This window comes from Ruditapes philippinarum, unplaced genomic scaffold (genome assembly GCF_026571515.1).
Source record: "Ruditapes philippinarum isolate M1 unplaced genomic scaffold, ASM2657151v2 ctg2_1_1_1_1, whole genome shotgun sequence".
Classification (NCBI taxonomy): domain Eukaryota; kingdom Metazoa; phylum Mollusca; class Bivalvia; order Venerida; family Veneridae; genus Ruditapes; species Ruditapes philippinarum.
Genome location: NW_026854799.1, coordinates 863,595 through 878,489, shown reverse-complemented (window position 1 = coordinate 878,489; position 14,895 = coordinate 863,595). Strand labels below are relative to the sequence as shown.

General features: G+C 35.9%; 1 protein-coding gene across 1 annotated transcript in view; it reads left to right on the top strand.

Annotated features, from left to right (window-relative positions):
* Positions 1–14,895, top strand: part of LOC132741092 (tyrosine-protein phosphatase non-receptor type 23-like) — a gene marked incomplete at its 5' end in the record, with an annotated part of 39,472 nt that overhangs the window by 18,283 nt on the left and 6,294 nt on the right. The window contains 9 exon segments of the mRNA XM_060729178.1: positions 2,047–2,240; positions 3,153–3,313; positions 4,311–4,477; positions 5,248–7,342; positions 7,593–8,094; positions 11,617–11,807; positions 13,102–13,302; positions 13,626–13,722; positions 14,088–14,152. Coding sequence (XP_060585161.1) covers positions 2,047–2,240; positions 3,153–3,313; positions 4,311–4,477; positions 5,248–7,342; positions 7,593–8,094; positions 11,617–11,807; positions 13,102–13,302; positions 13,626–13,722; positions 14,088–14,152 — 3,673 coding nt within the window.

Genomic DNA, 14,895 nt, shown 5'->3' with positions numbered 1-14,895 from the left:
TACAAGTATGGCTTTGAAACTTACCATACTTGTTCACCATCATAACCTCCATCTACAGACAAGAGTACATAACTCTGTCAAGGTTTTTTGACAGAATTATGGCCCTTTTTTTTGACTTAGAAAGTGTATTGAGCTTGGTTAAGTTTTTTGTACCACCTCACTTTATTTCAAAACCATTGGAGGTATTGCTTTGAAACTGACCATACTTGTTTACCATCACGACCTTCATCAACAGACAAGAGGACATAACTCTGTCAAGGTTTTTGACAGAATTATGCCCCTTTTTGACTTAGAAAATACATTGAATATGGGTAAAATCCACTTATTGCCTTAACCCTTTGAGATATTGCTTTGAAACTTTTAATGCTATTTCACATCATTACCCCCATCTGTACGCAAGAGAAGGTAACTCTGTCAAGGATTTGTTTTAAAAATTAAGGCCTTTTATCGACTTAGAATCTTGGTTAAGTTTTTAGTACCAGTCCACTTTTTGACTGAACTGTTTGAGATATTAATTTGAAAGTTGGAATACTTGTTTACAATCATGATTCCCAAACATGTCCAGGAGAAGGTAATTCTGTCAAAGATTTTATTTGAATTATGGCCCTTAACTGTCAATGTTTTGTATTATAGGCAAGCACTAAAAAACTTAAAAAATCTAAAAAAATTCATTCCTATCCACTTGTTCACTTTACCATAAATTATGTCATATAAACATTGCTGTAATATTCAAGGGTATCAAACAACTAGTTCACTTTAAAAATACAGAGATTCTTGTATTGCCTTTTACTGCAAAAACTTTTTTTATTGGCAAGCAATAAAAAAGTCGAGCGCGCTGTCTTACGGACAGCTCTTGTTTCACTATATACTATATAGAAATTTTGTGAACGCAACTCCTCTTAAACCGGATGGCAGATTTTGCTTAAACTTCCAGGGATGAACAACCTTCAGGTGTTGATGGTAGTAAAGGAAGGAATTTTCGCTGCGACCAAATTTAACAGAATTATGGCCCTTTGTTGATTTTTTCACTATATACTATGTAGAAATTTTGTGAATGCAACTCCTCTTAAACCGGATGGCAGATTTTGCTTTAACTTACAGGGATGAACAACCTTAATGTGTAGATGGTATTAAAGGAAGGAATTTTTGCTGCGACCAAATTTAACAGAATTATGGCCCTTTGTTGATTTTTTCACTATATACTATGTAGAAATTTTGTGAACGCAACTCCTCTTAAACCGGATGGCAGATTTTGCTTAAACTGACAGGGATGAACAACCTTCAGGTGTAGATGGTAGTAAAGGAAGGAATTTTCGCTGCGACCAAATATCACAGAATCAGGCCCTTTGTTGATTTTTTCACTATATACTATGTAGAAATTTTGTGAATGCAACTCCTCTTAAACCAGATAGCAGATTTTGCTTAAACTTCCAGGGATGAACAACCTTAATGTGTAGATGGTAGTAAAGAAAGGAATTTTTGCTGCAACCAAATTTAACAGAATTATGGCCCTTTTTTGATTTTTTCATTGTATACTATGTAGAAATTTTGTGAACGCAACTCCTCTTAAACCGGATGGCAGATTTTGCTTAAACTTCCAGGGATTAACAACCTTAATGTGTAGATGGTAATAAAGGAAGGAATTTTTGCTGCGACCAAATTTAACAGAATTTTGGCCCTTTGTTGATTTTTAGTTTTCAACTTGTGGCACATGTAGTCCAAAAAATATTTGACCTAGAGTCATAATATTGACAGAACAGTGGCGTGTGGGGGCATCCGTGTCCTATGGACACATTTCTAGTTTCATTTGAGAAAGCTATCCAGCTAGCTTATGGAGCAACTTGGTTTACAATGGTGCCTGTTGGTGCCTGAAATGATGCATAGAAGGGCACTCGAGGTCTTCCTCCACCATTAAACCTAGAAAGTCGACATAATACCTATACTGTTTCAGTGTGACGTAAAACCCAGTTAAACGACCAAACAAATGATTGATATAGCATGGAGGAGGATATGGATTCATCAAATATGCTTGTTTTTTTTTTTCAGACGGGAACAGACAATCAGAGATTTAATAAATTCATATGATGTTTATGAAGATTTGAAAGCTAAGTCACAAAAAGGATTGGAGTTCTATAAGAAACTAGAAACAAATGTTGGACGTCTGCTCAACAGATGTAGAAATGTGTGCAAAGTCCAACATGACGAGAGACAGAAAATGTACAATAAATATAAACCAAAAGGTAAGACAGCTCTGGGCTGCGTTTCATCGAGAGTCCTAAATCTTAAGTCAGCCTAAGATAACTTAGTCTTAAGTTGGTCCTAAGATTAAAATTGAGACAATTTTGCGTTTCAAAGAAAGTCTGAAAATTGGTCCTAACTTATGAATCCTTTATTTATGACCAAAAACAGTCTAGGAGTGTTTTAAAGAAATCCCTGGTCTTGCAAAAATAAGAGATATCTTAAAAAATAAAGATAAGCAGCATAAATTTAGTACCTGGAAAATGCTTCTAATATTCAGAATATTGTCAAAGCTGAGTGAATAATTTAATATCAATGTTTTTTTCATAACATAATATGTTATCAATTTTACCGTGACTCATAAATGACCTTGACCTTGAAGGACAAATATGTTGTAATTTAGCAGATTTTGCTGTGATTTGAAAGTATTGAATGTCTTCATACTTAAGCACAAGTTTTACTGTATAGTAAAAAATTAGAAAATCTTTTTTTTTATAACCACACAGGCTAACCCTTAGATATTTAGCATGAAGCATTGTCTAGTAGACATCTACCTACATTGGTCAAATTATAGCCTTGGGGTCAAAATAGGCCATGCCGCAGGGTCACAGTTTTTTCATTTTTGCATAAAATATTCTCCTGCAAATCTAAAATAGCTATAGCTTAGATATTTGCCAAGTACTATTGTCTTATGAACTTTTATCAAGATTGTTCAAGTTATTGTCCTGGGGTCAAAATTTTGGGGTAGGTCATGGGTTTTCTCTAAATCTATATACAGTTAACTCTCAGGGGGACTGCCAAATTAATATCATTATGTCAGGATATCTTTGAATAGGAAAGTCAACAATTCACAAATGCAATCTTGTTCTTTTCTAAAGGTGAATTATTGTAATTAATGTTTTTTTAATTTTTAGTTTCAGCCCCTGCTCCTGTGAAACCAACTGTACCAAAGGCAGTACCAGTAGATAATTCTGACATTGTACAAGAAATACCTTCTGTATCTCACCCACCAGCACACACGATGGCAGCCATGTTTGATGGGCCTAAATTGAAAGATTATCTCCCTTTCATGAAGGTAATAAAATAAAGAACAAGTTCACAGAATCATCTATATGATTACATGATGATTTACTTGTTTAGCTCACAGGAAGATCTAGTCACATACATGACAGTAATCCTGTTTTAAAAAAGGACCATCAATTTTTTCTCAAGATAGTATATGTGTTCGGTTCACAGTACTATTCATTGGCTTACAAGATGGTATAGCCCGTTCGTGCCTGAAATAATGCACGGAAGGGCACCTGAGGTCTTCCTCCACCAGTAAAGCTGGAACGTCGCGATATGACCTATTCTGTGTCGATGTGACGTAAAACCCAAAACAAACAAGATGGTGTACTTATTCTGCTGAAATTAACACTATATGCCGATAAGTCAGTATAGTATATTAAATCAGCTCACAGTACCATCTGCTTCCCAATGGATAGAGCTTAAGTATTTGGCATAAAACATCATCTTGTAGATCTCTACTAAGATTGCTCAAATTATGGCCCTTGGGTCAAAATTGGTCATTTATTTTCCTGGTATGTTAAAGTTTAACCTTTAAAATTCTTCTTCACCGGAACCACAAGGGCTGGAGCTTAGATATTTGTCATAAAACTTCGTCTAATGGATCTTGACCAAGAATTTTCAAGTTATGGCCAGTGTGTCAAAACTTCACCTGCCCAGGGGAAGTGGGGGTGCGGGTCTTTGTTTTCCTTATATGAATATTGCAAAACTTCAAAAGATTGAATTGAACTTGAGTTATAAAAAAAAATATTGAAAATTAAATTGTATGTGTGAATTTTGCAACATTTTTTTATGAAATAGATGATCATTTATGAAGATAGTTTTCTTTGAAATTTTAAAATAAATACTTACTAAGGTATTTTATTGGTCATGATTTTGGAAGATGATATTTATTTTGTTGTTTTAAGGGTAAGTTCATTAAACATTGTGTTTAAGCCAACTTTTGCAAAGATTGTTGTATGAAGGAGCTATCATGAAGTATTAAACAAAACACAATCTCATTTCAGCCTAAAACATTTGGGAAGAAGGATGGTTCCCCACCCATTTCTAAAGCTCATCCTAATGTACAAGATTTTGTGTCACAAGGTGGTTCCCTGCCTGGTAGTGGTACAGCTTCCCCTGTACATATACCTCCTATGCCCAGCAGTGTGCCAGCTAGTCCAGACCATGTTAGGTAAAGTATGATTACATCATTTGAGCTGCGTCACAACAAAACCAACATAGTGCATTTGCGACCAGCATGGATCCAGACCAGTCTGCGCATCCACACAGTCTGATCGGGATCCATGCTGTTCACTATCAGTTTCTCTACTTGTAATAGGGTTTGTAAGCGAACAGCATGGATCCTGATTAGACTGCGCGGATGCGCAGGCTGGTCTGGATCCATGCTGGTCGCAAACGCATTACGATGGTTTTGTCATGACGCAGCTCATTTGTTGATTTTTAGCCAAAAATTCTATAAATGATTCCAGTCTGATGCATGAGTAGGTCACAGGAGTTAAAAATAGTCTTCAAAAATAGAATCTTTAAAATCTCCTCAGATAATATGTCAGATGGTAGATGTTTTGCATGCAACATCACCTTGGGACCCTAATTTGATGACCCTGATTAGAATTTTCAGACTATTCAAAGCTATTTCTTAGCTCCACTTTTTGAGAGAAAAAAATGGAGGTATTATCATACCCCACCTTTTTGGTTAAGAATTTGTTTATGATCATTAACTTCAAAACGTATAATGCCATAACAATGAAACTTCATAATTGATTTTGCCTTGATGAGTTCTACCTGTGACACTGAATAAATGGATCTCCTAACTAATTTAAAGATTAGTGTTGATTACTTAAAATTAATTTGCATTTTGGTGTGTATTGCCCTGCATATGTGGTGCTCTTGTTATGTTATCAGATAATGTTATTTAGAATATATGTATTCAATGAATTTCAGGCATAAATTTGATGGAAGGCTTGGTCCAAATTATCAAGCCACATCAAGAGCTGTACCTGGGCAACAAGATTCTTACCTCACTCAAGGACATCTGTATCAGCCTGGCCTACCTTCGGATGAAGGTCAAACTGCCAGAGGGATTGGAAAAAACTTGTCTCAAAATATCACTGATCAAACTGTATATGAACCTGAATCTTTTTACCAAGGACAAATAGGTCAAGGGCTAGAAGGATATAGAGATTATGGTCAAATGCCAGGTGAGCTAGATATTTCACAACCACCATCCTCACAATCTGACTATGTTCCCTTAGATCAGAGATGGAAAAAAGACAAACCAGTGACTCCTCTGTCAGCTTATACACCACAAGATCAAAGACCAGTTGTTTCAAGGTCGCTGAAGCCCAGTGCTGGTCGAGGCTTGCCAACACATATACCACAGCAGTCGGCTATGAATCAAAATCAGCAGAATTTCTATGCCCAGAATTTACCATCTGCAAGTCAAGATTTTACATATGGGCAACAAGGGGCATATCAAAATCAAGGTCAAAATGTTACATTAGCACCTCAGCCTGGAAACCAAGGACAGATACAAACAAACCAGGCACAGATGTTTTCGCCTCATCAACCTGTACAGAGTGTACCTGGTAATCTGGGTTTATCACAAATGGCAGACGCTATACCTCCTTCTTCAATGTCTTATACAAGGGATATCACTAACACTGTTTCATCAGTCAGTGGCCCAGTGCTTTCTCCTGGAAATGAGAATGAAAACTACAGAAATATTCCTCAAGGTAACCTTGTATCCCAAGGACAACAGCAGTTTGGTTACTATCCGGGTCAAGGTCAAGAACATACAAGTTCACAAAGATATAGCAGTGGACAAGTTAACAGGCAAGCACAATCTCCACAAGTACCACGACATACACAATCTGTTCATCAGCAAGTGCAGCAACCTTCAAGTCAGTCATTTCATGCTCAACCTGGTCTAAATACACAATTTCAGCATCCTGAACAAAGTCAGCACTCTAACACAAGGACCAATCAGTCTTTCAGCCAACAAACTGGTCAACCACAACAAGATATGGGACAGAGTTTTCAGTCTGTTCCCCAGCAACAGCCAGAAGGTCAAGGTCCTAAATTTCAACCTACTCCACATATGGATCAAGGTAAATCTATTCTACCTTCTTCACAACAAACTCAAACCCTTCCACCAAATGTACAGCAGCAACAGATAGGTCAGGGTCAAATGAGACCGTATGTTCCCCAACAACAACCCGGTCAAGGTCAGGTTTTACAGCAGGGGTCACATCAAGGTCAATATAGCCAGCCCCAGTACAACCAGCCCTTACCAGTATCTAGTCACAGTCAAAACATGCAGGCTGTTGTTCAAGGTTTCCATCAACAAGGGAATCAAGGTAATTATGATCAAGGACAAACAGTACCGTTTAATCAAGATCAACATTTACAAGGTCAGCCACAGCAAGCTTTTCAGCAATATCCACATGGTCAAGGTCAAATAGGTCATCAGAATCAATTAATGAATCAGGCTGGACAGCATCCAGTCACAAGTGTACCACAGGCACAACAGCAAATTGCTGCACAACAAAATATACCACAACAGCCTCAGAATTATCAACCAAGATTAAATCAAGTTCCACAATCAAGCCAAGTCCAGACAGGATATTCTGGGTCAGTCAGTGCATCTGGTTCACAAGCTGTTGCGTGGCAACCAGTAGTACAGCAAAACATACAGACTTCCCAGCAACCTAAACAAAAGAATTTTTCTCAAACACAGTACTCATCTCCTGCCAGTTCAGGTCCACAGTTTTCTACACCAAGCTCTTCATTGGCACAACAACAAAATTTACCAGTGTCATTAAACAGTGGTCAGCAAGCACCTTTTCAAGGTCAACAATTTATACAGCCTCAGTTACAGCAAGGTCAGTTTGTCATGCAGCCAGGTCATTCCTCTCCTGCCAATTCTGCTGCAATTACTAATTCATCTCAGCAAAATTTACCAGGTCAGCAATACAGAGGTCAGCAAATGAGCATAACACCCCAGCCTCAACAAAGTGGAATGCAGCCTCAGTTAATGGTTTGAGTTCCCGGCTGTTGGGGGATTCATTTAAAATTTCCCGGCCCCCTTTTTTTTTCCCAAAAACAGGCAACTCTGACCAAGGACAGTTCTCCCAAAGGGCAGTTTAAATTTTGTCACAAGCCCCCAAACCCTTTTTTGAGCAAAGTCATTTAAATTTCCCAGTCAAAAATATGGGAAAATTCTTCAGCTCCGGAGTACAAAATACCAGGTTATTTAGAAAAAACCTTGTGAAATAGAAATAACTCAGAACCTTATTGCACAAGGAATGACAAGTCAAAGTCAACAGATTGGTCCTATACCAGTCAGTCAGATGTCACAAGGCTATTCACAAACCCAGTTTTCAACCAGTCAACCCCAGCAAGTATATACCCAAGGGCAACCTGTTCAATTAAGACAGCAACAAGAGCAAGTAACTGTTAATAAACAACAAATACAAAGTGGTTTTGACCAGACTGTGCCTCAGCTCCCGTATGGACAACAAGGACAAATTAATAATCTTTCTCAATATGGTCAAGGAACCAGTCAGTATATTCAGCCTGGTCCCTTGTCCCAAGAACAGCAACATCAGCAACAAGGACTTACTTTACAGCCACAAGTTTATAAACCACCTATTCCATCAAGTGTAGGCAGTCTACAACCCCAGCAAAATTTTAGTTCATCAAATCAAGGTCAAGATCAAATCTTAAAACCTGCCCTTCAACAGCAGCCAGTCCAAAGTCAACAGCAACCAGTCTCACAAGGTTACCAGGGTGTGAAAAAAATTGCCTGGAAACCCACCAAACAAGGACAAAACAAAAAACCAAAAAAACCCAATCATTTCCAAAATTTTAAACCCCAACCAGGCCCTTTTTAAAAAATCAAAGGGAAATTTCATTTTGATATTTGATTTATGCATTCTAATATTACAACTCCATAATTTTTAGCATAGCTAATAGGAGACATAGGAAACATATTTTGTAAAATGTACATGTACGAGGGATGATCAAAAATAAACAGGACTGGGACTGTCAATTGAACAATTTTCATCATATCACTTATTGTTATGTATCACACTTAATCGGAAAACAATATCTGTAAACTGATGCTATATCTAATCTGATATCGCAAATAGCTTGTCCGTAACAGCGAATTTAAAAACCATGGTAACGCACACCCGGCGCAGTGCGTAAATTTGCGCTGACATCAGGCGCTATATGATGGGTATATTTTACAATATGGCGTTTTTAGCTCGACTTTTCTATGAAAAGGGGAGCTATCCTACTCGCCCCGGCGTCGGCGTCGGCGTCACACTTGGTTAAGTTTTTCGTACCACCCCACTTTATTTCAGAAGTATTACAAGTATGGCTTTGAAACTTACCATACTTGTTCACCATCATAACCTCCATCTACAGACAAGAGTACATAACTCTGTCAAGGTTTTTGACAGAATTATGGCCCTTTTTTGACTTAGAAAGTGTATTGAGCTTGGTTAAGTTTTTTTGTACCACCTCACTTTATTTCAAAACCATTGGAGGTATTGCTTTGAAACTGACCATACTTGTTTTACCATCACGACCTTCATCAACAGACAAGAGGACATAACTCTGTCAAGGTTTTTGACAGAATTATGCCCCTTTTTGACTTAGAAAATACATTGAATATGGGTAAAATCCACTTATTGCCTTAACCCTTTGAGATATTGCTTTGAAACTTTTTAATGCTATTTCACATCATTACCCCCATCTGTACGCAAGAGAAGGTAACTCTGTCAAGGATTTGTTTTAAAAATTAAGGCCTTTTATCGACTTAGAATCTTGGTTAAGTTTTTAGTACCAGTCCACTTTTTGACTGAACTGTTTGAGATATTAATTTGAAAGTTGGAATACTTGTTTACAATCATGATTCCCAAACATGTCCAGGAGAAGGTAATTCTGTCAAAGATTTTATTTGAATTATGGCCCTTAACTGTCAATGTTTTGTATTATAGGCAAGCACTAAAAAACTTAAAAAATCTAAAAAAATTCATTCCTATCCACTTGTTCACTTTACCATAAATTATGTCATATAAACATTGCTGTAATATTCAAGGGTATCAAACAACTAGTTATTTTTCTCTTTTTGTACTTGAAATTAAAATCAGTAGTATATGCATATTTCACATTTTATCTCGCCTATTTGATTGGTGGACATTGTTCACTTTAAAAATACAGAGATTCTTGTATTGCCTTTTACTGCAAAAACTTTTTTTATTGGCAAGCAATAAAAAAGTCGAGCGCGCTGTCTTACGGACAGCTCTTGTTAGATTTTAAAATACGTCAAAACGTCATATGCCGTATCTTTGACGTTGTCAGAAAACTTGAATTCATTTAAACCATATTTATATTTGCAATCACAATTCAAACGTCACTTGTTAAAGAAAAACTTGCGCTAAAAGTTTGTCATCCGAATGTCTCGAAAATCGATCAATAAGAAAATTATGTCAAAAGTAAGGCGAGAAACTGTTTAAATCGAAAAAAAAAATATTATGGCTACCAAGGGAAAAGATCCAAAAAGCCATAACATAGTTTTTGATAAGCATAATGATTAAGAAAGAGTAATAGAGAATTGGAAAACAAGTTATGGAAAGGCAAATAAGAAAAAAAATTCAAGGACATTGGTGACGTCAATCGCCCAGACGTTCAAAAATGACAGTCGATTGACTGCGGAAATTGTCAACTATGTTCGACAGTAGCTAAGAGACGGTTCAGTCAACATTGAGGGTTTTGAAATGATAATTGCTTATGTATTAATTACATATATCATATTTTTGGTTCACAATTGTATAAATTATTTTATTCTTTTACGTAAGAGTCTAATGGAGAACTTGTGTCAACAATTTAACAGTCAGGGTTCAAAATCGATTATGCGTTTTATTAATAGCAATTTTGTTCTTAGTTGTATTATTTTTTATTTTCTCGAATGTATGCATGATATATTATCATTCAGAAACATTGTATCAATGAAAGACATAATATTGTTTATTGCATGTGCGATTTGTCCAGCAATCAAGTTACAGAAGGAAATAACAGAAGTTTGCGTCATTACAGGAGCTCTTTATCATCATCCATTCTATTACAATACAATATGATACCGACTTGTACAGAGATATATATAGGCAGTCGATCCGCCGCCATCAACAACATGTGGAACACGTATTGGCCTACTTCGTGAATGAGTAAAAAGCTGCTCCGTTAAAGACAATACGCTTGTGACGTCGTTAACGTCAATTTTAAAGTTATACCGTGCGCCGCATTGCTTTACATGTGCATGCCAATAACAGCATAACTTTTTTATTTGTTAATATTTCATGTTGGTATTTTTTGTATCATTTAGGGGATAGATTCCGATTTATGTTCCATGTGTTTTTATGTAAATGCTTTTAACAGGCAAAGAATGATCTACAAAGTCCGGGTAATTTTTGATCATCCCTCGTATATGTGTCAGCAAATAAAAACTAAAAGAATTTTACTGATCTAGTAATATTTTGAGAATACTTTTGTATAATTAGAATCGGTTGTTTTTTATTTGGGGGCGGGGGTATTTTTTTCTTTGAAATTTAGAGCACCAAACTTAATATTAAAATTACTTGTGAAAAGTAAAAAAATGAAGGGGATATAAGAAATGGTCTCATACAGTGTGTGCATAGCTGTCCATCGGCATTTTGTCCATAGCATAACTGCAAAATACTTGAGTGATTTTCTTTAAACTTCATACACTGACCGAGCACATTAGGAGCACAAATGCATTGTGTAAGTACAATAACTCTTCCTTGCCTTCTTTTAGAGTTATTCCCCTTTATTAGATTTACTTGAAAAACTTTGTTGAAGCAAATTTTATTGAGCTTAACTCCTAAAGTACTTGAGAGATTTTCTTCAAACTTATACTCTAGCACAGAACATTGGCAGGAAGTGCAATGTGCAAGAACAATAACTTTACTTTGCCTACTTTAAGGTTCCCCTACAAGAACAAAATGATTAAAATAAGGGGAAGTTTGGACTTTGTTTATATCCATGTCATATGTATCAAAAATCCTTTAGGGATGGTAGAATCAATTGTCCGTATTGCCCACAGCCTGTTCAGACAAGTGAATTTTTCCCAGAATTTACTTTATAAATATTATGCGGACAAGTAAAAAAATGCTTCAGACAAAATGGACAAGTAAGTCAAAATCAGATTTTGCCAGCCCTGATAATATGTATGATTTTTTTGGTTTATTTTTAATTTATTAAACATAGATGTATGACAACTTTCAGATATAACTGTAAGACCAAGTTCACCAATGGAAGTGAAGCCATCTCAACATCCGAGACAGATACCACAACACTCGGCGAGCAGACCAGTTCCTGTCGACAGACAGCTGTCGACAGCTTCATCATTAGATGAAATACTCTCATCAAGTCCAGATGCAAGAACGGAATCTGTAAATAGTGTTTTAGCACCAAAGGTAAGCCATAAAAAGAACTTTTTTTATAGTTAAAAAAAAAAACAGGTTTAAGAACATTGGCATCAAGTTGATAAATTTTAGTGCCTTTATACAGATTAGATAAAGGTTAAAGCAAGACCTATCATTGTGAAAATTCATATGCCCTTAGATCCATATTTTGGACAAGACTATCTTTTTAGCTCTTCTGAGCACAATGTGTTTAGAGGTGAGCTTTTGTGATGGTAGTGCCTTCTTTTTCCACAATTTCTGTAAACAACATACCCCAATAATTCACTGGATGGATTTTGACCAAACTTTACAGGAATGATCCTTACCAGTAGGTGTTCCTCTACAAAAATTATATAAACAGTTCCTTTATGATGTATAAGTAGGTCACAGTGACTGTGACCTACAGACAGGAACTAAAAAAAACCTTAAATATAAGATCTTAAAAAATACAATTCCCAGAGCTTAGATATTTGGTTTGTAGCATTTTCAAGTGAACCTCTAGAAAAGTTATATTAATCATGCCCCTGGAATCGAAATTAGATGAGCCCGGGGTGCACTTGATTTTATAGTAAAATTATCTTTAAAGGCTTTTCCTCAAAATTTACAAGACCTACAGTTGAATTGTATTTTACGAATGAAGCACATTAAAATGATGTCTTTTCAGCACATTAAATAGAGGATATTGAATGAGTGTAAGTTCAATACTGAATTTATTGCACGAGTTAAATAAAATTATATTTTGCGAGCCTCTGGCGAGCATAATATTATTTTATTCAACGAGTGCAATTAATTCAGTAATGAACTTACACGAATTTAATATTCTATTTATCACATACCAAAAATAAAGACCGTTTAAAGTGAAATAAGTCATTTTTCATTGACGCGCCTATAGTATAACGATAACATTTAGCGCGTCTTTACACTATGTTTGTATAACGCTAATGACGTCACGTCAATATATATGCACGGCCGTGCAATACCATATTTACGGAGTCGCAAAATCGGCACGGGTGTGTGATAAAGAATTAAAATGTATGCCTTTGATGATGTCATTTCACCGTTATGAATAAGGTTGTAAATTTATAAGCTATTGTAAGAAAATAGACTGAGATTCAATGACATTGATTTCCATGAAAAATTGTTTTATTTTGGTAAAGCATAAAAAGTGTGATAGATTATGGTAGAATATGCTAGAAAAGACATCTAACAAATGCTTCGTTACCGCAGAATGGACTAGTCCCCTCTAGACCGATATTCCTATCCGAACCGCAGCATGTGACAGATATTATTATTCTTGTTTATCTAGGTATTAACTGCACAGGAGATCCAGCAACAGAAAGAAGACCAATTGAAAAACTCCAGTTGTCAGATTCCACCTAAAGACCCATATAAGGATAAACCTAAATTAGATAAGTTTGTGGCAGAGGTGGAAAAACTTGCCAAATTTATTGAAGGATTTGAGAAACCACTATGTAGTGGACCTACTCCTTTAGACGTAGTGTGGAAGGTAAGTTAGTATGCTTGCAATAACTAGAGATTTTGTTTGTCATCTGATTTTGTTTTTTGCTTCAAAACGAAGCATAAATGTTGAAAAGTGTCCTGTCCAATTCTTCAGGTTTTCACCAAGTTTGTCCCCCTGAAGTCAAAAGACACACAAAACTAGGAACTCTTATTGATGTCCTGGCAAAATTCTTATATATTTCTTTGCTGTAGCATGTATCCGGCTACTTCCTCAAGCTGAATAACTATCTTTTTTTTCCCCAGAAAATGTGTCAAATTCCCCCACTGGTGTATGAAAGTTTGTTTATCACACACATTTTCTTGTTGTAGGAAATGATGGAGGAACAAGACAGAGCTGGGAGACGGCAGAAACTGGCTATAGCTAGATGTTATCCAATGAAAAACAGGGATCAAGATATTATGCCTTGTAAGTGTAAATAAAAAACAAATGTTTGCTTTTTTACAAGGGCTAGGGCTTAGGTATTTGGAATATAACATTGACTATGACTAGTTCTTGGTCAATATTGGCCGAGCCTCAGGGGAGGAGATCATGGGATTTCCCTGTAAACATATAGCAAAATTTGTTTGTAAATATTTTCCTTTAAAACTACAAAAGCTAGAGCTTTGATATTAAAAGCATTAAAAATTGTCAAGTTTACCTCTAGTTATATCTGCTTTTCGTTCATAGTTAACAATATTTATGTTCCTTGTCATTAAAAGTCTCAATAATTAGGTGAGCGAAATAAGGGCAATCATGGCTGTCTTGTATTTTAATGTTTTCTTTTCATTCAGATGATGATTCAAGAGTGTTATTAACAACTTTAAAAGATGATTACATCAATGCAAGTTGGATCAACGTAAGTTTCTTATTTATATTGAAGCTAATCTTGGACATAATGTTTGTGAAAATATAAATACAGTCTAACTTGCCCATGCGACCACGTGTATTAAGCGACTTTTGTCTTAAACGACCACTTTATATTCCCCCCGATCATTTTCACTCTATATTTTTAATGTATTAAGCGACTTTTGCTCAACGCGACCAGCGACCGCTAATAAATCACGTAATTGAGAGCAATCTTTTCATTAAACGACCACTTTAACCTGTCAAGTAATTGTGTTTTTAGAGAACGCCGCCTCGTAATGTCCTAAGTGTCAACAATCAAAACACAACAAATAAATGTGTGAAAAACTCTATTTCCCAAACCGTTTAAGCGTAAGTAAATGAAGTTAAGTATACCCGTGACGTGTATTATCCAATAATATCGATTAAACAATGCAACGCTCCGCCCCTACTGATGTGGTGTATACACTTCGCTTTGTTGACATTTAGACTGCATTGAATTGACCTTGAACTTGATCAGCAAGTTTGTTTATTTCGAGTGAAAAATGCACAACAGAAAAACGTCTTCACTAGTAGGGTTTTTGTGTTGGAGACAAGGAAAAACAACTGAGAAGTTAAACAATTCGGGAAAAAATGTCAAACATGTACGAAATGGATCACAAATGTTTCGTCAATAAATAACAGAAAGTTATTTTTTACATTGGCATCCATTTAGATTATCGAGCGTACTAATTATTCAACACTTATATAAAATGA